This window comes from Lytechinus pictus, unplaced genomic scaffold (genome assembly GCF_037042905.1).
Source record: "Lytechinus pictus isolate F3 Inbred unplaced genomic scaffold, Lp3.0 scaffold_19, whole genome shotgun sequence".
Classification (NCBI taxonomy): domain Eukaryota; kingdom Metazoa; phylum Echinodermata; class Echinoidea; order Temnopleuroida; family Toxopneustidae; genus Lytechinus; species Lytechinus pictus.
In genome coordinates, this window is record NW_026974140.1 from 19,267,818 (window position 1) to 19,293,435 (window position 25,618).

The 25,618-nt window shown below is 35.4% G+C and overlaps 1 protein-coding gene across 1 annotated transcript; it reads left to right on the top strand.

Annotated features, from left to right (window-relative positions):
- Window positions 1-646: 646 nt before the first annotated feature.
- Window positions 647-20,482, top strand: LOC129260739 (uncharacterized). The gene is made up of 5 exons (XM_054898694.2): window positions 647-743; window positions 3,582-3,608; window positions 10,127-10,422; window positions 13,295-13,364; window positions 17,433-20,482. Exons 1-5 carry the CDS (start codon window positions 647-649, stop codon window positions 19,235-19,237), a joined length of 2,295 nt encoding a protein of 764 aa, XP_054754669.2. The 3' UTR covers window positions 19,238-20,482.
- The last annotated feature ends 5,136 nt before the right edge of the window (window positions 20,483-25,618 follow it).

The following is a 25,618-nucleotide window of genomic DNA, read 5'->3' on the forward strand; positions in this document are numbered from 1 at the left end:
GTGTGATATTGTCTGCCGCAGGACTTCATATACAATAGAGTGTTGATTCTAGGTAAAAGGATATAGAAGTGGAAGTCCTTGTGACTCGTATAAGACAGTAATGATGAAAGCTACATGGAAACATAATAAAGAAAGAGAGGGTGGTGAGAAGAAAAATGGAGAGAGAGAGAGAAGACGAATAGACAGACAATGAGGAAGAAAGAGAGAGAAAGTGTGTGATTTGAGCAAGCAAATACAAACAGAAAGATTGAGAAAGAGGAAGAGAGATTGCATTATTTTTCAACTTTATATTCTTTTACTTTTGTCTGATTTAGTGTCATTCTTTATCATGCAACACTCAGATTAAGTTTGTGGGTATTTTTTTCTTTTGATGGCTATACATTTTGTTGTGGGGGTGACCTGCTAGAATACCTTGTTTGAATGATGATTTGTGGTAAAATGCTACCCACAAAAAATGACTTGCTCAAAGCCAAAGGCATATTCCTTTGTGATAACCGTGAATGTGGTTGCCATCAAGTTCAACCTTTTTTATGATTTGCAATGTGCAGGGTATTTACCGAATTCCGAACATACAGTCTGATACTAGATGGAGGCAGCATACAGATGAAGATGAAGATCCAAGTTGGCAATGAGGGAATTGAGGAAGATGGTTGTCGAATGGTTTCCTGATGAGAGGAGAAAGATCTATGTATTGAAGGACATTGCACCCAGGCATACAGCTGGAGCACATAATAACTGCATATGTTGGCCTCCAAATATGGGTGTATTAAAGTCAGGTGTTTTCGGAGACTGGTTTTAGGTACTAGTGTTAGGCCTAGGGTGAAACAAACACCAGGCACAACACCCAACATGAAGTACTGGTGTTATCATTCATTGAGTTCTTTGAGCAAGGAAGCATTTAACACTGATACCTCCACACATTGAGCTATTAATAATGTGACCAATATCATTACAAAAACCCAACCTATTGTTTGCTTCATGCTCTTGGCACCAATACAATTCAATTCAATTTGCATTTAGTTCATTCTTGATAAAAACTATTATAAAACAAGGTATGAGAAACAATATATTTACATCAAGAGTAAAAAATGAAAATGAATTGGGGAACTGCATAAATAAAGCCAAGTGGCCTTGTGTAAGCGCAATTCCCAGAACATTGATAACATGACATGGTATAGAGAAACGATAACACAAAGAATTAAATGTGATATGTAAACAACAAACAAAAACACAAACAGAAAAAAAGGGATCAATCTGCAAGAAAAAAATAACTATACATATTTAAGATATAGGAACTGCTTCAATCTTTTTTTGAATGCTTTCAATTACATCTCTAGGGTGGAGTTCCAAATCACAGAGAAATTATGTTGTACACATTTCATTTCATATTACTATGGTCTGTAAACCATTTGACTACTGGCATATCTCACTCCAATATGTTAAGTACACTGATCTGAGCTTCTTGTGTCCTATGGGTTAATATGTCTTTCATTAAGAATTGCAGGGATGGTTGGATCATTATATCAAACCAGATTGCAGAAGTATTTTCACTGTTTAAATAACAAAGGACTACTTGAACAGCTGGTATTGATAATCGTGAGAAATACAGATGTCTATCCATTTATAATTACTTTGACTTAGATTCAGCATATGTGTTAAGTCTACAGAACGGTTTAAAGGAAAAGGAATAGGGTGACAAAAAGAAATTGATTTTTATCCCATTTATTCTGTTCAACATGATGTGATCTCAATATACCACATATTTTCATATCTACATAAGATTGAGTTGGAACAGGGCACAATGTGTTGACCAATATGCAGTTTATAACTAACAATAAAACAGTCTTGCAAAACGTCTATGGGAAAGCAAATTTTTATTCTATCAAAAGAATTTAGAAGCTTTAAAAACATTGGCCCCTTGATGATGTATAAGTAGTTTTCCAGACCCCAATCAAGTGAAATAGGTAGTTTTCAACTTCTTTAATGTAATCTTTTTATTCAAAGTTTGCATGTTGGTTTTTATAGTTTTTATAACAATATTGATAACTTCCCTTGAATTATAAAATTGATGTACTAGTGAGCTCATAATTGGTATGAAATGATTGTGTCTTTTAAGAGAAAGCGAATGAGGGTAGGGGTGGGTTACATTTTATGATACATTGACAGAAAAATGAATGTCTAAACTCTCTTTTAACATCAGAATATCATATGTGATAAATCTTATATTTTTTTCCTTTTTGAAAAACTTGTTTGTAAACGTACACTCTAAATTCCAAGGATTTAAAGTAAATCCAGATCGGCTGTGAATAGTGACTAGCCAAATTTTGATTTTTTTTTTAAATCTTAAGGATTAACTTTTAAATCTCCAAAGAATTAAATTCAAATATTTTAGATTTATACTTAAATCAACAAGGTTCAAATCTTAATATTTGACTGGTCACTATTCACAGCCGATGTGGATTTATTTTAAATCCTTTGAATTTAGAGTGTATATGAGCAGTTAATGTAGAGTCTGAAACCACATGGGTATACCCATGGGATCTTTCAATTTAGTATATTTATTGCTGTTTGGTCTATCATGCACTTGGTCCAATACTAACTTTATAGTCCAATTCTCATTTACAAGTAGTTGGTCTAATTTCCATATTGTGTACTGATAATGTTCTTACTTTGCCAAATGATGTTCATCTAACCATAAAGTGCTCTTACACCGACTGGATATTTATGAAATGGTATTGGGTACATGTATATCCTAATTACAACAGTAAAACGGAGCTAGAGGAAATAGTTAGTAGATGGTTAGGTTGTAGACAAACTATTGGACCATTTGTGATGAGATCAAACGAAAAGTATGCGAAGCAGCCTGCTTCAAGCGGATGTAGACCGATCTGCAATCTACCTCTGAAATTGAGAAGAAAGAATAATCCACAATGATTAGGTGAAATGAAGCCTTTTGACCCACTGCACAACCTTGGAATGTGTGACCAGAATATATCCACTCTTATACACTGTAACACAGGAATGTAAATTTTATTCACCATCAGTGGAGACTGGAGAGTATATCAATTTGATTTCTATTCTTTGATTAATCTGTGACTGAATATTATTTTACCTAGTTAGCTTGATACCATTCTAAACTTTATGCCTGATATTAATAAAAATAGACTTCTTCTGTTATTAGTTTCTTCATTATTTCTATTCAAGCATGGTTATTCTAATGATATTAATCAGCAATATGCAGAATTATTTTCTGGGCATTTGGCAAAAGGTTCTTCCTATTAGTATTTTTATATGAATTCAACATTAATCTCACTTGGAAATAATGACAGAGATTTATGTACCTTTACTTGATACAACTTTTTTATTGACAACTATTTAATTACTAAATTCAACAATACTTCAACAAGAAATATAAATGATTAAAGACCACATTTTTTTTCACAATCACAAGATGTTACCAATGTTGGTAAGCTTTCACTTGAGAAGTAATCAGAGTCATCTACAGGAAGATCTGTTAAAAGCAGGTCAAATATCATGCATTTTGAAAAAATTATATTTTATAATGTTGTCTTAACAATCAGATAACCTGAAGAGGGATGTGGATGCCGGTAAGAGGTTTTCAAATCACAAAGAGCTAGAATTTAAATTATAGTATACTTTAAGGCAGCAGATAATGAAAAGGGATCAGTTCGTGATTCAGCTTTGATGTATCAGGATTTCAAAATATCGCACTCACTATAATTTTTTTTAAATTTAGGATGTTGTCATGTGAACACGGCCTTCTCCTATTGCATTCCACATGCCTCTGGCTCTGATTCATGCTCATTTTCAAAGATGTTATATGTCCTATGGCAGGCTGCATTATATCTGTTTTCATAAAGAAACTCATTTTCAATGCTTTTCCCTTGTGAAATCTTAGCAGCCTGCACAAATCCATCAAGCTTACTAGTAAAATTCCCCAAGCTACATTTGTAATCAGGTGAACTTTGAAATGAGTATCAAACCTTTTATTGTGGCACTAGCAAGGCTTCTCTTACTATATTCACCCCTTCTCTTTCTCTTTCTCTTTCTCTCTTCATTATGACCTCTATTAAAAAATACCCCTTGTAAATTTCTTATCAGTTTTTTTTCTTCATAAAATTGCCTTGTAACCCCATATTATCTTTTTTTAATCCCACCCTTTAATTTTTGGGGATTTTCCCCCATTTTCTATCTTCTGAAAGGTATACATTAAAATCCAATCATGACAGGAATTATATGGTTTCTTTTTTGTTTTGTTTAAATGCTGATAACACGAGTTATTTCCTTTCAACTAGTAATTGAAAAGAGGTTTATATCTCTGGTATAGGGGAGTTGGGTTTCTCCACTTAATTGGTATGCACTCTCACAAGTGAGCATACACAACAGGTAATATACCAGTTCGTAGTTACTTCATGGACAATTTTGGTCAAATGACCTTTCATTTCTTTCATTAAGATTAAGTCAGATTTCAAAGCAAGATATTACGTATGCATGCCTTACATAGCGGGATGAAGAAATTGAATAGACCAGCTGACTATAATAGCACATCAATGAACACTCTATGAAGGTATTTGTTGCATTTCTACTTTGAATGCATATTAGAGGATGTTGTACAATGTACATGTACTTGGCAAACTGAAATATACCAGTCATTCGTGTACGCATTGTTTTTTGTGGATGTGAATGAAAAACACAATTCAAAAGAATATAAAAATAATCAAGACATCGAAGTTGGTGCTTATCTCATAAAATTCTAAACCACCATGTCACTTTAGTACAAACGACCTTCCTCTGATCATGCCCAGAATCTTCTGAGAGTGGAACTACGAACTGGCTTACAGGATAGTTTCTGCACATTTCTAGCTGTTTTGATGTCAATAATACATCAAAATGGCCAGAAGAGTATGCTTGTAAAAAGAGAAGTTAAGGAAAACATTACGTTACTTAAGATTTTTTTCATTTATATTTTGAGAGTATCTTTTTCCCCATATGAGGCTTTTCTTTCCTGCAATCTAAGTTTTTTAATAACGAAGGATTTACAAACATTAAGGGGGTAATACCCCCATCTCACTAGGAAGGCGATCGTGGCGACCATGGCGATCTGTGTAAATCCCGCAAATCGTAGCAGAATCTTCCTCGAATTCTATTTTTAGCCTGCGAGACGATTGCACTGCAACTTCTATGCGACCGACCTGCGCTGAAGGCGATGGTAATACGCTGAAAGTACGACGATGCCACTTTCTTGCGACGATTCGAGGCAGATGTGATGCGCTGCTTCTGCGATCAAAGCGATCGTACAACGAGGCTCATACGCTAGTAAGGACCTCGGTACGGTGGTGCTACGAATGAAGCGATTATGTTATGTTCATGATGGGCTCTTGAAACGATTTCAAGCAATCGGCATACTAATCGCAGCACATGACACATTTTTCAGTCGATTGCCAACCTCCGACCAACATGGATGTCCAGAATTTGGTTGGACTTATACATCTTGGCATTCTAAAAGAACATCACTTAAAAGTTGAATGCGAGGACAGGAGAAGGAGGAGGCCAAAAAGATACAGGGTCCGATCCTGGCTGTCACCTAAGTCATAATATACAATATTTTTAAAATTTCATTCAAAAGATGTCGATGAGCCTAATAGTTAATATGAGGGATGCATCCAGAATTTCATAAAAGAGCATAAAAATCTTTGATATTCTGTTTATTTTTTTCCACAAAGTTTGTCACTCAAAAATATTTGGTAAATTCCTTTCAAATTTGCTGACAAGAAGTAGTCTACTGATGTGAGAGCACTCATAAAAAGGGAGGCACAATGCCAGAATCTCCCTAAAGATTGCCTTTCCCAATCAATACATTAGTGATCGAATCATTAACAAAATTTGATGTTGTCTACTGTCACTGTGGTTAGAATTCAATTTATTTTCAAAACATAATCAATTTATTTATTTCTGCAGAGGTAACCCATTTCGTCATGAAGACATGTGAGCGTCTTTTTTCTCTTTCCAGCTGGCTCAGCAGTAAGATTTCCATCCTCCTCCTGTACCTCCTCCTCTTCCTCCTCTACCTCCTCCTCCTCTACCACCACCATAACCCCTTGATCTTCCTCTTCGACCGCCGGCCTAAGAGGGGTAGCTTGGGCAGCTTTCCCTTTTCTGGTCCTTTTTTTGGGAGGTATGTTTGAAAACGCCGTGGTATCGCCTCGTAATCTGTTGCAAATATGATAATCCGCCACCATCGGCACGGCGTTTTATAGCAGCGCGGACGGTTGTTGCGCAATCGCTGCCCAGTCATCAGCGGCGCAGCAAAAGCGCAACGCGAACGCCTGTAGCGGGCTGAGAACGTGTGCCACATGCCACCCAAAGAAGGAAGCGTCGTGGTGGAAGCTGTGTGAAGCGTGTCGAGCGCAAGGCAGTCGCCTTGTAAACGGAAGCAGCGTAGCAGAATTGTCTTGGGAACGGGCCTGAAAACCACGGGCGATCGGTGCCGCTTTTAATGCGCTTATACTACGCTTTATGCGTTGGGGCTCCGTTACAGCTACGAATATGTCGTTTGTAATACGCTCATGACTCGATTGTGATACGCTTTAGCACCTCCGCGATCTCGCTACGTAAGTTTTGAACATGTTCAAAATTTTGTGGCGACCATAAAGATGGTGGCGATCCTTGCCGCTTCAGAAAAGATCAAAGTACGACGGAGAAGATTGAAAAGATCAAGGCACGATCAAGCTACGTTATACCACGCTTTGTCGATTTTTGACGATCGCAGTGGAATCGCCATCTAGTGAGATGGGGGTATTAAATTGATGTAGGGCCTACCTGAAAAGTATGTGAATAGGGTACGATTGGCAAAAAAACAACCTTTCACATATTTTCAAGTGGTTTCAATCCTGTGGCCTCTCGTGTGTAAGATTTCAGGTGGTTAAATTCACTGCACTCTTGTATAAAGAATCCATTTGGGGTCATCCTTTTTTTTCTTCTAAATTTCTCTGCATCAGTGGCGGATCCAGGGGGGTGGCGCAGGGGGCGCGCGCCACCCCTAATATTTGAGCGGCGCCGAAGGCGCCGCTCAAAAAAAAAAAGTAAAAGAAAGAAAAGGCGCTGCTTGAAAAAATAGAAATAAAGGAAAGAAAAGAAAAGGCGCCGCTTAAAAATATTATACACTGATATAATATTAGCAACAGTAAGGAAAGACTATCCCCAGCAAAGCACAATCATATCATCTTCCTTATCTTTTCTTTTAACTACCCTTTTCCCAACAACTTCGCCGGTTAAAAATAATCAGCAGTGCGCTGCCTGCATATAACTGGCGCCGATCAAGAATAATCAGCGCCACCTTAATCTAAATCGGCGCCGGACAAGAATAATCAGCGCCATTTGGTTATAAATCGGCACTGCCAGAGTCTTAACCGGCGCCGATCAAGGATAATCTGCGCCACCTAAATCTAAATCGGGGCTGGTCAAGAATAATCAGCGCCATCTGGTTATAAATCGGTGCTGCCCGAGTCTTAACAGGCGCCGGACAAGAATAATCAGCACCACCTGGTTAAAAATCGGCGCCAGTCAAGAATAATCGGCACCTCCTGGTTCTAAATCGGCGCCAGTCAATTATGAATTGCTGCTGCCTGATTCTTACGTGATGTCGGTAAAAATAATCAGCACTACTTGTTCTAAATCGGCGCCGGTCAAGAATAATCAGCGTCCCCTGGTTCCAATAAATAGGCGCCGGTAGAATAATGAAGAAGGGCCTATTGCCAACCAAATCTAGATCGGCGCCGGACAAGAATAATCAGCACCAACTGGTTAAAAATCAGCGCCAGTCAAGAATAATCGGCGCCTCCTGGTTCTAAATCGGCGCCAGTCAATTATGAATTGCCGCTGCCTGAATCTTACGTGACGTCGGTAAAAATAATCAGCACTACTTGTTCTAATTCGGCGCCGGTCAAGAATAATCAGCTTCCCCTGGTTACAATAAATAGGTGCCGGTAGAATAATGAAGAAGGGCCTATTGCCAACCAAATCTAGATCGGCGCCGGTCAAGAATGATCAGCGGCACCTGGTTATACATTTTATTGTTGAATGGTCATAACAAAGCTTATCGCATGCCCTTACAGAGTGGACTGGGGCGGGGCAGTTGCCCACAGAATGACAAATGTCATGAAATCTTTAATTCATTTTAAAAATCCCAGAATCATACAAAAGCGTAGAGCAAATCCTTTAATTTTGATCTTATTTTCCAATGCTTTAATAAAAAGAAGGTCAGTCACTTTTCTTCTTTACACATTTCACATTGTGCCACCTCTATGGCCTTTAGTTTAAGAGAGCTACTATAGTGTTTTATGAAGATGATTCGATATTTTAGCCCAAAACTTTGCTAAAACCCGTTGCTAGTACCGGGAGTGTATAATTACGCAACCAGTCGTATATTGAGATTGAGCTACACAACTCGTTCTTTATTTAAAATCGTGCTTAAATTATCCGCTTCTCAGATTGGAATATAAAAATTTTCAGCTCGCGCTCGCATCATTTCTGTAGCAAAACCCCATACTTTTCATGATTACATAGGTGAATACAATGTCCCTTTTTCAGGACTAAACGTCAAAAGAACTCCCGCTTCGATTTGCAATAATCTTTTGCTGGATACAATCTTGTTCTTTATTACAAATGTCCATTAAACTGTCATTTTTTTCAGATCGAAATATCAAATTTTAAGCTCGCACTTCGCGCTCGCATCTATTGTTTTTTAGATACCCATCTTAATCATTGGTACCAAAAATGCATAGAATATCAAGCTTTCTGGTCAGAATATAAAGAAATTTCAGCTCGCCCTCGGCACTCGCATTATCTGTGTAGTGAGATATGTATCCTCCTCATGAGTTACTACAAACAGTCCTAAACAGGCACCTTTTTCCTGTTTTCAGGTCAGTATACTAAAAAATTTCAGCTCGCGCTTCGTGCTCGCATTAATTTGTTGGTGAGATATGTGTTTCTATCTCATGAGTCATATAAATATATATATATATATATATATATATATATATATGCATATGTGTGTGTGTGTTTGTGTGAGTTTGTTCGTTTTATGTGATATCGAGCGCCTTTGGAAAGTTGTTTCATGATTTTGCCCCCCAAATCTTAAAAAAAGGATCGACGCCCCTGTATATATATATATATATACATATAGTAAAAAAAATCTCTATTAATATACAAAAGTATTGGCCTCATCGCAATAAAAGGGTTAATACACGAGATTTTGAAATCACACATAACATGCATAATTTGTGTTACTTTTTGCTTGTTTCTTTCTTTAATAAGTTTTTCAATCTCTCTCTATATATGTTTTAGAAAGATTATATGTTTAAATTGATGTATATTTCTGTTATAATGAGATATGTTTAAGTGGACTTCAGGGAATGGTCGTACGCAGCAAGGGGGAAGGGGGAGGGGCACATTCGCGATCTGCTGTTGTGAAAAACATTTTTTTTCCTTAACATTTCATGAAAACTATGAAAAATGTGCAAATGTGAGATGTGCACCAAATTTTCGAGTCTTGCCCCCCCACCCTGGAAATATTATCTGCGTGTGGTCATGCAAAATGGAATGACTGGAAATCCTACATTTTGAAAAGAGCATTTGACAGGGTCAGACTTTACCCCTTTTTCAACATTTTCTTTTATGGCGCTGGTGAAGTGCAAAAATATGTGCATTGCATTTGCCCGCAAAAAAAATGCTAGATGAAAAGGATTAAAAACTGCACAGATTTGATACAATTAAGATTGTGTTTTAAACAATTATAATAACAGATTTAGATAGTTTTTCTACATAATTATGCAACACACATAAAATATCATCATAAATTATACTTTACAAGTTGTCTGGTGATATCGTGTTAGTAATGCTGAAAGTGGTTCTTTTCATCAGAGTGGAGTATGTTCCTTATGTTATCGGAATAGATTTTTCAATTGCTGATATTGATTACAAAACAGAACTGAGATTCTTTATTAGTTTCATCTATGGTTTCATCCTGCTGGGGGAAAATCCCTACAGAGTAATTAACATTTAGCTGTATCTTTCATTGTTTTTGTATTCTTTCATCTTCTCTTAGGATGTGGCAATGGCAAGTATCTAGGGATTAACAACCAAACCTTCAAGATTGGTTCAGATTGTTGCATTAATCTGGTCGACATCTCAGCTAAGAGAGGCCATGAGGTTATGGTGTGTGATAATCTTCGTCTCCCGTATCGTAGCAACTGCTTTGATGCCGTCATCTCCATCGCTGTCGTCCACCATTTTGCCACGGTTGAGAGGCGCATCCAGGCCATTCAGGAGCTAGCAAGAATATGTCGACCAGGAGGGCTGGTCATGATATATGTTTGGGCTCTGGAGCAAAAGCAGAGACAGGTAATTCCCCCCCCCAAAAAAAAAAAAAGATAATAAAAAATGAATCAATCAAAACTTGTTTTTGTAAGAGGTAAAAGTTAGGATCTGTTGGTTATTTATTTTTTTCATCATTGTGATGTAAAAGCTCCTTGATCTATTTTTTGTGCATGTGGCAGGAACTCCTCTATATCATAGAGCCATGCTTTACACAATGGAGAACAAGAAACATTCATGAGCTAGCCATTTGTCATTTTTTTATTAAATGAAAACAATTAATAACAAATGATGAATATTAGGATCAGTCAGCAGTGTCAGCACATATATCTGGGGGGGGGGTGGGGGTGTGATGTCAAATTCAAATTCAAATAAATTTCGATAGCTTTTACATTAATCTGTTGGGTTACAGCAAACAATTTTTTTTTGCCTACATGTTAATACTTAAGTCATATAGAAACTTTTCTTTCATGATAAATTGAAATGTGTTATGAGTATTTAAGCAATTACCTTAATACATTTCTCAAGATACCCAATTCATTATTATTTACATAGAAAAGTATAAACACTCCTCTTCAATCTTTATGTAAAAAATACATATGATACATTACTAGCTGCACTATGTAACCCCCTGACCCCCATACCACAACACACACCCCCACACACCTCTTTCTCTTTGTCTCCCTCATACTTTATTTCAGTGGTGCACTTTTCATTATTTCTAGACGAACCTTCTTTTTTTTGTTTATATCTTGAAATCTTTCTGGCTTTTATTCCATGATCCTCCTGTCTTGATGATTTAGAGTTTGATTACTTTCAGTAAAGGTCTCATTAACCTTACTCTTATGCTTTCTTTAGCTTCATGGATTGCCAGAATGTCATGGTCCTTACTGATTCACATTAGGCGCCACTCTAAACCAAGACCCCGTTCCCATCTAAAGCCTAAAACTACTTAAGTGGAAACCAGTTTTAACTAGTAATGGGTTAATGAGAACTATAATTGAACACACCCCAAACAGGAACAGATTTGCTTCCAGACAAAAACCTCACAGACATGTTCCAGATGCAGTAACAGTATGCATTGCTCAACAAAGTCTTAATGTGGTGAAACATGATTAGGGAAACTCTTACAATTAAAACATTTATTTTCACTAAATCAGGGCAAGAATAAATACCAAAATAAGAATTGGCACTGTGGATTTGAGAATAATTGAAATTATTTCCAAGAAAATTTACCAAGGCACCCATGATCATGCACTGCTGGTGTAAGAAAAAAAAATTACACTGCTCTATCCCAACTGGTTTGAAAACAAACTTACTTCAGCAAATTAGAACACCTCGGGTATTTTGCGGATTTATTGATCTTATCCAAACGACTGTTGCTATATCTTCTCTCAGCTCTGCTTTTCTATTATTTAATTTTGAGACGAGAAAGATAAGACGCACCCTCGGGGGAGAGGAGCCAGTCTGCTAACGATCAATACTAGTATGTGCTTCAGAGGAAAGTGGCATTTACATTGAACATCAGCATATACATGAACTTGATGCATGCTTGTTTAGTTTCTGAAGTAAAGTAGAAGAATCGGGATACGTGCTTGAGTTGGGCATACCATCAATCTAGGCTCTTTTAGCAAATCAAGGCATACAGGGATCGATAGGTCTAGGTGGTATGGAGAAGGATTCAGACTCTTGTTTATCACTTCCAGGCTGAGAGGCAATAGATAATCTTTGGGTAAGGCAGAGACTGGGTCTAAAATGGAAAAAAATATTCAGATTTGTAGTATAATCCCCTTAAATGCATGTTGCTTTAATAAATATTAGAGAATGAAACCCCAAGCTTCTATACCCGTCATCGGAAGAGGAAATACTTTTGATGCATCTTAGTAAAAGTCTGATGAAAAACAGACACAAACAATATCAAGCTTTGGTTTGATTTATGATTGTTTTGCTTGAAAAGAAATAAAATCATGGAGTACAAAGTTATAAAAAATCATTTGAAATACTTGAATTGAAAAAACCTTTGTGTTTGAAACTTGAATTCACTTGATCTCAGGGAATTTCCTCAAGTTCTAATTTTGACTTTCCATATTTGTTTTTAACCGTAAAAAACTGTTTTTAGGTCTTTGCATGCAAATATATTTGCCAACTTCAGTCTTGGTAGTGAATGAGGGGCATTGCCAATGTTATATCATTAATAATTTGTTGTACAGGCTTGTATCCTTTTGGCGTTTTATCTCTACAACCTTTTTCCCCTTTTCTTTTAGTTTAAACTTTCAAGAGGCGACGTTATTGTTTTTTTTTTATCAATTCATTATTTCTTAAGTGACCTTTAGCCCAAACACCATTTGTGAGTATTTTGCAAAAGAGTTATTCTGGTACACAGTGATCTGAAAAGGTTCTCTTGATAGTATCACTCTCAAACACTCTCAAGCCTTGCCCTTTTCAAGCTCAATAAATTTGAAGGATACAACTTTTCAGATAAAATGAAACCAGACCATTGATAGTTGATATTCTGTACATGCTGTCCCGTAATTCTTGAAGATTTGATCCAATCTATTGCAACAGTGATCAAATAACTTCAGCTTAATCCAAGGAGACCGATTCTCCCACTTTGTAACCATCTAGAATGGCAGTTAGCTTTTATGTCTGCAAATTGGCAGAAGTTTGCCGCCTTGCTTGTTTTATGTTACACATTCAGCGTTTCAAGAAAATGATAAAGTTAGGGATGCATTCAAGCAAGTCTTTAATGTTAGAATCACAAATATTGACCCAGAAATCAAAGGTCAAATTCAACTCACTACAGCACTTTATACTTCGCACCAGGGATGTGACAATAATGATGTTGACATTATGGTATTACTTTCATATTTCTTTCAAAATGTATTTTTCTCTCTTGTAGTTTGATGCCCAAGATGTTTTAGTGCCTTGGCACCTCCAGCCCAAGAACACACGGACCAGGAGAAACAAAGGTAAATACCCAAAACCTCATTTGTGTCTTTTAACACAAAGCTTCTAAGTAATCAATAATCAGACTAATTTTACAAATGATCATACACAATAATCATACTATCAATTTTAGAAATCAGTCCAGCTGCAATTGCTAAGGTTTATGTAAGAGGGCCCTGATCGTATGGGCCTTTTCATCACAGATTTTTTATGATCACCTACACTCAGATAAAAACTATAACTAGCAGGGGCCTATAGCATATACATATGTATCTTGTTACTCTACCATCAATCATTATTACCATATTAACCTTACTCGAAAGTCAAAATCAATGATTTCACTAAGTTACCATTAATAGTAGAATTTTGTGGAATAGTGCCCCAGTTCTTAAGCATTGGCTAAAATGAATATCAGGCAAGACTCATGTTGTTTCATTAATTATTATATTCTTGTTATCTCCTCATCATGATGCTTATCTTAGGTTTGCTCAGAATGAAACCAAAAGTTATTTAAACTCTAAAGTAGGAGTTTATACCAGCGCTTCTCAACGGGCCCACTGGTGGGCCGCAAAGCTCTCACAGCTGTTGAGTTGAGTTCCAGGGGGAGAAAAAACAGTAGAAGAAAAACTATATTTTACAGACTTGTTCGAACATGTTAAGTTTGATCTGTCTACATGTACGTGGGTCAAACAAAACTAAAGCACGCTTTAATAGATATCATGCATGTTGCAAAGCATGTATGCACACTATGATGGTTTCGATCTAACTTTGATGTGAACCTCATGTGTATGCATATTGTGTATTAAGGTAATCGTCGCCCATTTACAGGACAGTTGCAAATGCAGATTAGTTCTCAAACTGTTTGTTTCAAATGTGCTTCAGAGCTTTATGTTCAAATTTCATGAAACATTTTTCATCAAAATGGTTTTCTTAAAATTTTGGCTGGTGGGCCTCAAAAAAATCTGAGAGTCAAAGTGGTCCTCGAGTAAAAAAAGGTTGAGAAGCACTGGTTTAGACAGATAAACATTATCACTTGAAGAATATCATTGATATTATGAAGATGCTTATTGAAAATAATCATAGGACATTCATACTTTTTTTCATGTCATCATTTGAACCTATGCCAAAGTATGTATCGCCATGATGGCACTCGGGGTCTGCTTCGTCAAGACCTTTCGGTCTTTTGCAGTCTCCCAAATTTCATTTTGTATTTATGTATGTTAAATTGCTTTGTTACCAATTATGTACTTCTCTGATATTGTATCTTTTGTTTTTTATTGAATGGAATTTGAATAAATTGAATTGAAAAAAAATGCTTTATTTCTTTAACTTGCTGTAGAACTTCATATGAAAATCACGCCATATTTTCATTATAAACAGTCATATTATGCTTCTTAGTCATGTTCTTAAAATACCTGTTGATTGAAGTGAGAGCTGCAGTGATTTCTTCAAACTAGGAAGATGCTGCAAAATGGGAAGGCAATTACTATTTTCTCATTTATTCATTGATAACCTTCTGATTCTGCACAAAAGATAACGAGACATAGTTCAGTCTTAACAACTTAATGGCCTGGGTGAAATAAGTATAGTTGAACATTCATATATTGTTATTTAATGAATTAATCTGAAGATTGTTAGATTGAACAGAACATTATATCTTCTAAAGAGGTCTCTCATAGTAATTCTAGAGTTGTTTTGATAAAGAAGCACCATCAATCTTCTTTCATGTGGCAAGGAGAAAACGTGACATTATGCAGCAAAAATGATTAAAACAAATAATTAAAAACAAGAGTGATCTAAAGGTTCAAAAGTTACATCCATGCAGTTGTTAGTCATTAATGAGTGTACTCTTTCATATGACACCTAATCTTTAGTGATGGCTAACTGGTGAGTGCATCTACATGGGGCTTAAATACGAGCTAGTTTTAAACCTCAAATAACTCTTTGGCAACATCATGTGACATGTTGTTTGTCATCCTAGTGGTAGATGTTTGTCTTGTATTATCATGCAAATAATATTCTAGATGTAAACGATACCCTTTGAAAAAAGACAAGTTAAGAGATAGATGAGAGATTTAAACAGGCTTCTTGGACACAAGAGGTTTTACCTTCAAGAGATAAAACCAAGTTTGTAAATAGAACTTAATCAACATCCTTTGCCTGAGAGTTTAGAAAAGAGCAAAAAGGTTTCCATATCAACATATACATGTATATGGAGGCTAAGGATTGACACACACAGTCATCTTAATTATTTGTCTTTAAAGTTCCCAGAAATCAGAAATCACAAGTTTGATGTAAAAAAAATGTTTTTTTTGTTATTGTGGGTGTAGCCATACAAGTCCAGGCCACAGCAGAAAACATGTAGGCTTATCCTGTAAACATCCTATTATTTATTTTAGTCTTATATTCTCCAATAAGTTGCTTTGGTCGAAATGCCAAATAAATGATGACAATAATTAAAATAACTAGATGGATCTTTTTTAAGACAATATCTTGCTGTTTTTGATCAGATTCATGTCAGTTTTCCTTTTCTCTCACTATTAGTCTGTACCTTTAAAATAGAATCCCATCATACAAGTATCATTCAAGTATTTTTAGGGATTTTTTTTGTAATTTACTGGTACTTGTGTGATACAGTGGGTAGTAATCTCAAAGGTCAAATATATCATTTCTATGACATTTTTTAACCCTTACTTGAGTAGGAGAGATGAGGTTTTTGTGGTTACATTGCTTCCTCATACACTGAATAAATCTTATCCTATCTAAATCTAGCACAAATTTGATTAAACTTACCTCGAAAGTCTCTGTTACACGCCTCCAGAGGAGACATTCATTCAAATCAGAGTTAAAAAACATATCTCTTCAGTTAACAAAGTGATGTAAATAAAGAATTGAAGAGAAATAGCCAGCACAGGTGAATATACCTAATTAATGTAAAAGCTGTGTTAGACAAATTTATTTATGTAAGATTAATATTCTCTGTGGATTTTTTCCCGGCCAGACAGTGTTGTATTATGTAACATCACCGGCACCTTGAGAAACCCTCAAGCATCATATGAAAAATGATCATCCGTAGTCCGCTTGAAATATCTCTCTTATGAAATCTAATTGAAACTCATGGCGATGCAAATACCATTTTGTAATAATAACTGTAATGCACTGATGTGATCCACATTTTGAAATAGTGATTATGCAGTGTTTAAAAAAAATATCTAAAAATGATTGCTTTGTTATCATAATGTTAACACAAATAAGTGGTAAATGCTTGTTGCGATTAGATTCTCTTCTTTCATGTAGGGGAATGAGTTTTAGTTAGGCTTGTATTTCAATGAATATTTTAAAATGATTTTTTTTTGCTTGAAAAGTAGTGATCATGGACAAGCAAGCATTATGTAATTAGTGATTGATCATAGATTGATTTTAACAATTGATTACACATCATTGACAATGCAATCAATCATGAAAATTGGTCCTATAGTTGATGTTGTGGTACGGGAACCCTCTCAGGATAAGACTCAATCAAGAAATCTAATTGAGTTTGGAGCAAACTGCAAGCACTTGCTAATTAGGAATAGAAGTTGATTGCTACTTTGTCTGGCTATTGGAAAGTTGATCATTGAAATATACCTCAAGGGAACCTTCATTAGTAGAAGACTCACTTTGCTTCAGATAGTCACAGACATTTAGCATTACTATGCTAAACTTGTATCTTGTTGGACAGTTCTGCAACAGTCATGTTGTGTTTAACACATTGAATGATTGAAACTTGTTGAACCTCATCAAGGAAGCAAATATGTAACAATTTAGAAAATTGGAGTTGTCCAAATTATTTATTCAGAATTTTATCACTGAATAATTTCTTGTTAGTATTTACAAACATATTTGCATTTATGTACTTCACTGATGTTGATCAATGTATGAAAGAAATGAAGAACATTTTTGTTCTTAGTTATTGATGATGATCATCATCATTATCATCGCCATTACATGTGTACTTTCATGGTAGCATGATCTTGCCATCTTTATTTATTTATGAAATATAAGAATTAATAGATTTATATTTCATTTATTATTTGGTCACTTTGCCACAGGTAAACAGAACAGGGAGATACATAAACATAACAGTAGCAGTTCAGCCAGTGAAGATGATGATGATAAGCAGAAGTTAGGCAAGAAACCAAACAAAGCATTCAACGGGAAATTGGAGAGCAAACTATCCAAGATGAAACTCCATCCAGCCATTCCATCAGTCCAGAATGGTGGTTTAAGATCTAGGAAGGCTAAAACACTCCAGAGACATACTACTGAAAGAGACTGGTTTCGGGAGAAGTTCTCAAGTCGTAGGGACCAACTGAAATCAGATGAAACCAGGGTACTGCGGAAGTGCTACAGCTGTGAGGAGAGTGTGGTCCTGAGTGCTAAACCAAGGACTGCTAAGACTAGGTGCCAGTCAGATAGCGGGGTGAGTAGACGATTGATCAGCAGAAGCAGCAGTGTGGAAGAAGGAGAGCGAGGAGGGACTATGTGGGATGGTTTCCTACAGGTTTATCCAGCTTCTTTCTCTCCTACATCCCCATTCAAGAGTGAAGATGACATTACACAAGGTGATGTCAATAGTGTCTTTGGAGATGATGATGATGACATTGATGAGGACACCAAGAACCAATGGTGTATCATCAATAAAGATGGTTCGATGAGTACTGCAACCGGTCGATCCTTAAAGAAAAGACAGTCCCGGTCTCACCTTTTACTAAATGGCTCAAACAGCTGTGACAGTATTCTACCTAAAAGCTCAAAATCACTCAGAAGTGTTAAAAAGCGAACTTCACCACTGTTAAGCTCTCAATCGTTGGATGAAAGAGATTTTGAAAGAAGCAATTCACCCAGAACTTCCTTAGAAAAATTTGGTGCTAATAGGAGAAATTTGTCTTCTTTTTCACACAACTCAGAAGGTGCAATAGATGTTAAAAACCTCAGAGGAAATGACTTGAAAGCTTCTACGTGGAGCAGTGATACCTCAGGGTTTGTAAGTAATGGTAGCGTCAATGGAGAATGCTCAGAGGCCACAAAGAAGTTGCTCAATTGGCGAAAGCAACAGTTGAAACTGAATCTGCGTCCTGATGAGCCCAAAGAGAGGAGCTACAGCTCATGGAATGGGGTCATCACAAAATCTTTAGAACTCCTGTATAAATCAGAAGGAAAGACTAAGAAAAAGTCTGTGGTTGGATTGAACTTGGCAACAGCAAAGAGAGAGATCTTCAAGCCTTTCAAAGGAAGGAGTCGTCTTTCACAGTCTGGATCTGAACGAGATCTTGAATCATCTTTTGATTCAGTATCCTCTTCGGATGAAAGTCTAACAACCTACCCAATCAATCCTACTAAACAATCTCAACTGAACAAAGATCAGTCACCTGCATCTGACTTGAGAACTCGATCCCATTCTCTTTCTATGCTTGAGAAACTGATGCCCAAAGATTTTAGATTCCCTGAAAGCCCTTTGGCATTATCAAGGAAACCTTCCTCCGATAGTCTTTCCTACAACCAGGATCGGCCAGGAGATGATCCTGGATGGCATTCCAAGAATGGTGTCACCCCCAGAAGTGTTCTTGGTAGTCGTCAACCAGCCAGTAACCCAAACCTAAGGTCAATTTACCAGCAAGATACAAGCAATAGTGATGTATCATTTGGCCAGGACAAGAAGAAAGAAGATAAGACTGACCTCAAGAACCCTCCGGATGATGCTTCCCTTTACCTTCGATACTACCATGTATTCAAAGAGGGTGAATTAACTGACTTGATTGAAAGAAACATTGAGAATCTTCATATTGTGAAGAGCTACTACGACCATGCCAATTGGTGTGTAGTTGCTGAGAAGGTGGAGGTTTGGAGGATATGACGGGACAACTGTGCAACAGATTTTATAATATTTTATACAGAGATATATAGCCTGATAAATGGTATTTCAAATCAAAAGTGATATTAAATTATTTTTGTGTCATAGAATAAGTGCCCTTGTGTATTCATATTGTCCACTGAATCAAAACAAAATCATTATTTTTGTAAAGTAATTAACAGAAAACATTAAGATGTGTCTGCTGCCCTCTATTTTTAGTATTGTATTGAATTGTGTTATAGGAGATGACTAGAGATATTCCTACCTCGTTTTTATTATTTTATCATATTAAGATTTGAAGTCAATGTACTTTTAGAAACCATTATATTCCATTAATTTTAAAAGTAATAGTTGTGGGCCTTTTCTGGATATAAAGGTTATTATTTTTAATGCTCGAGGTAGATGCTGATTCAAAGTTAGAATGTAGAAAGTATTCTTCATTTATGGATTCTATTCTTATGTACGTGTTCTATACTTTGCTAAAGAACAGTAAGTTTAGCATAAGGACCCACATTCATAGATTCTCTGTGTTTTGCATGCATGTTCTACATGACTATAGAATGATGATACATTGAGAATAATGAATGAACCATATTTGCATGTGCCCTTACAAAATGCAATTCCTTCTTTTTGTATAATAAAACTATGCATGAATAATGCAAAGCATTCCTGTTTGAATGCATTGACTTAAAGAAAATACATGTGTGATTTTAATTTGATACTCATTCCTCAGTAATGCAGTATATTTACTTGTATTAAGTCGAGAGAGTCCATTCAAGATGTAGTAACCATATGCAATCATTGGCCAGTGTTGAGATCCAGTTCACCAAAATTCAAGAAGATAAATGCAGAGCCCGACCTTTCCATCCCTAACATCATGCAAATTTCTGATTTTATTCAATATCATATATATGCAAAATGTAAAGTGTAATTTTGGAAGTCAAGTCTAAACTTCTTGTGGATAAAATGAAATTTCCAAGAAAAATAAATAGAGGATTCATCACCTCAGTCAATTCAATCAATTTGTTTTATACAATAATGTAAATACCCTTAGTTTAGATGATCAGGGTGCCCCTTAATGCAGAAGCTTCATGAGATGGTATACATACCCAGACAGAATATTTGAAATATATAAATAGATGAATGAATGAATATATGACTCAATGAATTAATAAATGATAAAATAAATAAATGAATGAATAGATGAATAAATAAATAAATAAGTATATAAATGAATAAATAGATTAGAAAATAAATAATTTATACTTTCTTATTACATTTGTAATCCTTTGAAAGATTTACAGTTGATCCATTATTTTACTGTGATAGTTCTAGCTCTACGGAAGTAGGTCTTGATTTTTTAAACTAAAATGTTTATCTTTTCGTATGCAATTTCTCATGATTTGATCTTCAAACTGTAAAAAGAAAATTGAATCAATGCAATCAAGGATGTTTTTGATATTGCTATCTGTCCATGATTATCAATCACTATGTGAATATGAAAAAATTGTTTGCTTTTGTATCAGAGAAAACAATCATTTTCTTTTCATTTTCTGTAACTCATGAATACTTTTGCTTGTCATTGTCAGTTTTAATTATTTGTGAAATGGTTATTCCAGCTTATGACATGCTGTTATAACGCAAATGCAGTAGATGGATGCTTATGTGTCACAAGTAATTTTGATATGAACACTCAAGTTTTTCTCATGTGCAAATATTCACTCAGTAGGTAATCTATTTTGTACTTTTATTCTCTTGTGAAGTGTTTTTTAAAGAAAGGGTATTCTACATGTATGTGAAGTTGAATATCTAGACTGATTATCTTTGAATGATTCAATGAACTTTGATGTCTGATGATAGTCTTGCAAAATGCTTTTTAAAGTTATATGTATTTCCTTTTTCTATTCCAGTTATTTAAGTGATTTAGTATATGTAAAATGATGTATTAGATTCTTGCTCTTTACCAGTACCATCTTGTGATATTGTATGAAAAATTTTCTTCTCTATCTTGCTTTTAAGTGCTTATATGTATTTTTCTTTCTCAATATATTGGGCAATCTGGTAAAAATTTGATTAAAACAATATGTGTATTCAATTGTTCTATAAAGACCAGTACTGACCAGACAGCCCGGGGGGGGGGGGCACTTCCATTGACGAGTGGATACCATGCGCAACCAAAAAAACATGTTAAAAGGATGTCTTTTTCAAGATAGGGCACGTTACGTACATAACGTAATAAGGTTGTCAAAAACACTAAAATAATGAAAAAAGGGTATCTACTTCCGTGACATATAACAATTAAAATATCGCTGTCCCGGGATCGCTGTACTTGTTTAGGGGTTCAAATACTTGCCAAGAGTATTGTTTTGCTTCCAATACTTATTAAAGGTAGGGTTTCACACACCAATACTTGTTAAGGTTGCATTTTCAGAATATGGAAAATACGTGTTTAGGGTGCTTTTCGAGACCCCATGGTCGCGCATGGTATCCACTCATCAATGGAAGTGCCCCCCCCCCCCCCGGGCCAGACAAACACGTTGTTCGCTCTCAATGTGCTTATAGAAGCCCTGTTACAACCAGAAATGTGGCAGCAATGCCTAATTTTATGACAATTAATCACTCATTTAAATAAATGTTTTGACTTCACAATCTGAAAGATGTGACTGGGCTTACTGTTAGCGCTCTGTTAGGCTAACAACGTTTCTGTGTGGCCGGCACTGGTTGTCTATAGATACTTTCTCAGCATGGCATGGATACTGTTATATGCATAGCGCTATCTTGTAGCAAAATTGCCATTGTGTAGGTTAACTCACTTCCCCAAGTGAGTATAACCGCAATCTCATTACCCTCAATCCAACCATTTAACCTAAGGTAAGTGCTTCAGGCTTTGTAGCATTGATTACAATTGTACATGTATCTCAAGATGATTGACAGCTTTTGTACCAATTTTGATAAAGGTTCATTTGAAGTTATGTATATGTACTATATATATAGACACAATTTTAAAGTCACCGTGCAGTATTGTATAATTCAGTGTTTTTATTTTTAATTTTTTTTAATTAGCAGCATTTCATCCTATTTGACGTTGGTTAACTGCTAAAATCATTTACGATTTTGGGGGAGGGGCAAATACAAGTTTGTCATAATCGAGTTCCAACTTTTCTCTGTTTTGGCTTAAGTACAAATTCAATGATGCCATAAATTGTAAGTTGCCAATCTTTAATTTGCCGTATTTTTCTTTTAATACACCAATCTTTACCTGATAAAGGTACAAAAAGATGTGCTTGCTTGCAGGAAGAAAGATATTTATAGTTTTGGTCAGAGTTTATGATATCCACTCCAGCAAAAGATATAGTTTGCAGGCACATATGATTATTTATTGGTTCTTCAATCGTTAAGTAGGTATTTGTAAAATCTTGCTTCAGTTCCAGCTTCGTGTTTGGAGAACCTACAGTATATAATTCCCATTCCCTCCATGTAGTCTGAAAATTCAGACAATTCTGGTAGGATTTTAGAAGCTGGGGTTTTTGCCTGTGGGCTAGTAAATGTTAAGCTGCATTTTACTGTGTACTTAAACACAAAAAGTACAACAGCTGGATGTGTGAAACCTACCATCTTTTAATATATTTTGAATGTTTGACCAAGTGCATGGTTATATGTGTGTGATGTATGTAACTATGGCCCAGTTGCTTCATGTTTGCAAGAGGAATTCATCGTCAATTGCTAATCAATATATGGACTCAAAATCAATCATAAATCCCCAAAATAATCATAGTCTGGCAGTTTGCCTCGAATCTCAGGTCTGCTTCGTTTTGCCACAGAAAGTATGAATTAATTTGCAATTGATTACTTGATTGCATTTTTGCAATTGATTGCAAATGAGTTTCTTGCAGCATCCTTTTAGGGAACAAGACCCAGGGCTCTGTTTCATAAAGCTTAGTAGTTGATCATAGATCTAAGTTTATGATTAATTGCATTGACTACAATGAACAATCAAAAATGTAAATAATCACAGGATTAGTTGCTAACATTTGTGTTACAGAATCCTTGAGAATTGGACCTTTTGGAATTCATGTAAGAAAGAGAAACATCCAATATCGTTATGCTTGCAAGCATTATGTCAACTTGAATGATTCTCATGTTCTCATTTGAAAAGTGTTGATGTAAACAGTACTATTGAAAGTGATTCAATGACTCAGTACCCCACCCCCCTCCTATAGCTAATAAAGATGATTGTAGATACCCTATATAGGTATTTTGTAAAGAGTTGGTTTACTTGAAATTGCACTTATATTCTGAGTTGCACGTTCAGATCAATCTCAGTTGATGTGTAGTCATCATTGAGTTTGCATCAAAGACATTGATTGACATTGATTTCACTTTGAAAAAAAAAACCCTGAGCTGTAACGCCGTGTCTGACATGTTAACATAAAGCCCTGAAAAAAATGCCTCTGAAAATCATGCTTTAGTGCCAAGAATAAGTGAAAATAAACAAATAAACATAAACACCATCCTAATTTATTATTAGAAATTACATACTAGTCACATATATCTTAAAGTGTCTGCATGGATTTCATTCTATTTTTTTCCTTGATATTTTTAAATCAATACGAACAATAAAGTATACGGCAGACATCAAGTTCAGGATTTTTTTTTTTTCAAGACTTCTGTAATATTAATCAAGGTCTTTAAGTCACATTTTACCCTGAGATTTGTGGTTCATAGCACTGAGTCATATATTAAGTTTGTTTCTTCTTCAAGTTCTGGAAAGGGACTTTTCAGTGCCTTCTGTTCAGGGGGCTGTTTCATAAAGCTGTTTGTAAGTTAAGAGTGACTTTAAGAATGACTGATGATCTTTTCTTGTGGTAAGTGATATTTACCATTAAATGTTCATTGGTGATTATTTTCCACAAGAAAGGATCACCAGTCATTCTTAAAGTCGCTCTTAACTTATGAACAGCTTTATTAAACACCCACCAGAAAGGGTTTAACGTTAAAATTAAACAAAGTCTGAAAATTTGGACTAATAGTAACATTTTGTACAAAGTAATCAAAATAAAGCACAAAAGCCAACCTCGTGGAAGAGAAGGGCACAAAGCATTCTTAGTTTAACTCATTGTTTCAATTGTGTATGTCAGTTTAGTGATATGGAAATATATGCTTTTTTGTGTCACTTTTTGTACTGCACAAGAGTTAAGTGTATTTGTATCAATATTTTATATACAAATTTAGAAACAGAACTAGCTTCTAAAATGAGTGTGTCCATTGCTTTAATACAAATTTGTTGCAAAAGTCAAGAACATTTTATTAGAACATTTGGTAAAGGCAAGGAAATCATTTCTCATTTTATTTCTTTGAAAATGGATATACACCCTTCAAATGTGAGTTTTTGTATTATTTGGTCTTATGATAAGGCTTAATACAATATGCAAAGTTAAATAATATCATCGTGGAATGAAAACGTAGACCCCATTACGTCATTGTAAAGATTCCAATGTCATTGTTCCTCTCGAACAATAGTTCCCATGAATTAGAATTTAAAATGAGATTATTTTTATTTGAAATTCTTGGTTGATTTATGTAATTGATATTTTGAAAATTTTCTTATAAGTAGGTAGCATAATTCTTTTCATTTCTGATGTTATGATATCAATTAGATGAGTATTGTTTTATGAATACTGATTGTGGGCGAATGCGGGTTAGTATACATCTAGTGTTCATCATGTGCTCCGATGATCATTATGTTTACAGGGCTGTAGGGGTTATAGCTAAAGCCAATCAAGAGAATGATATTAGTACACTGTGAGGATGGGAGGGGGTAAGTCATCTGTTGAAAGGGCTGAGATGTGACAGCATGTTGATAAAATTGGAAAATGCTGTCAACCCTCAGTCCGTTTCTGCTCTTTATTTTTAGAAGTTTTATCTTTGTATAAGATTGGGAGTGTTTCATAAAGCATCTTGTCAGTGATTTTCATTGACAAATGTGCTCTCAGCCAATCAGATGCAAGCAATTCAGTAGCTTGTAACATATAGTCATTGAAATTCATTGACTATTATTTTGTTTAATGAAATACCCCCTACATCTGTCAGATATGACATTCCTGACCATCCATTTTATCAATTTGATCAGAAGGAACTGTTTTTGAAGAATCTATTTTTAGTACACCTTGTGGATAATCTATTTGGAGGTAAAAATCATTAAATGTTATTTATTCACAGATAAAATCTTATTTTTGTCTTTCTGTTATAATAGGTGGCGTACAGAGATATTCATGTGTAATATTGATTGTAGTGAAAGTAGTGTTTGATAATAATGTATACTCTAAACACAATCTGCTCACATTTTGATTAATCAGAGAGACACTAATAGAAGACATTTTTTTT

Bases quoted from the DNA above. Each gene is read 5' to 3' on its own strand.
- LOC129260739 (XM_054898694.2), top strand. From the start codon at position 647: ATGGTTGTCGAATGGTTTCCTGATGAGAGGAGAAAGATCTATGTATTG. The intron at 744-3,581 runs GTTGGCCTCCAA...CTTAACAATCAG, and splicing joins AGCACATAATAACTGCATAT to ATAACCTGAAGAGGGATGTG. The intron at 3,609-10,126 runs GTAAGAGGTTTT...ATCTTCTCTTAG, and splicing joins GAAGAGGGATGTGGATGCCG to GATGTGGCAATGGCAAGTAT.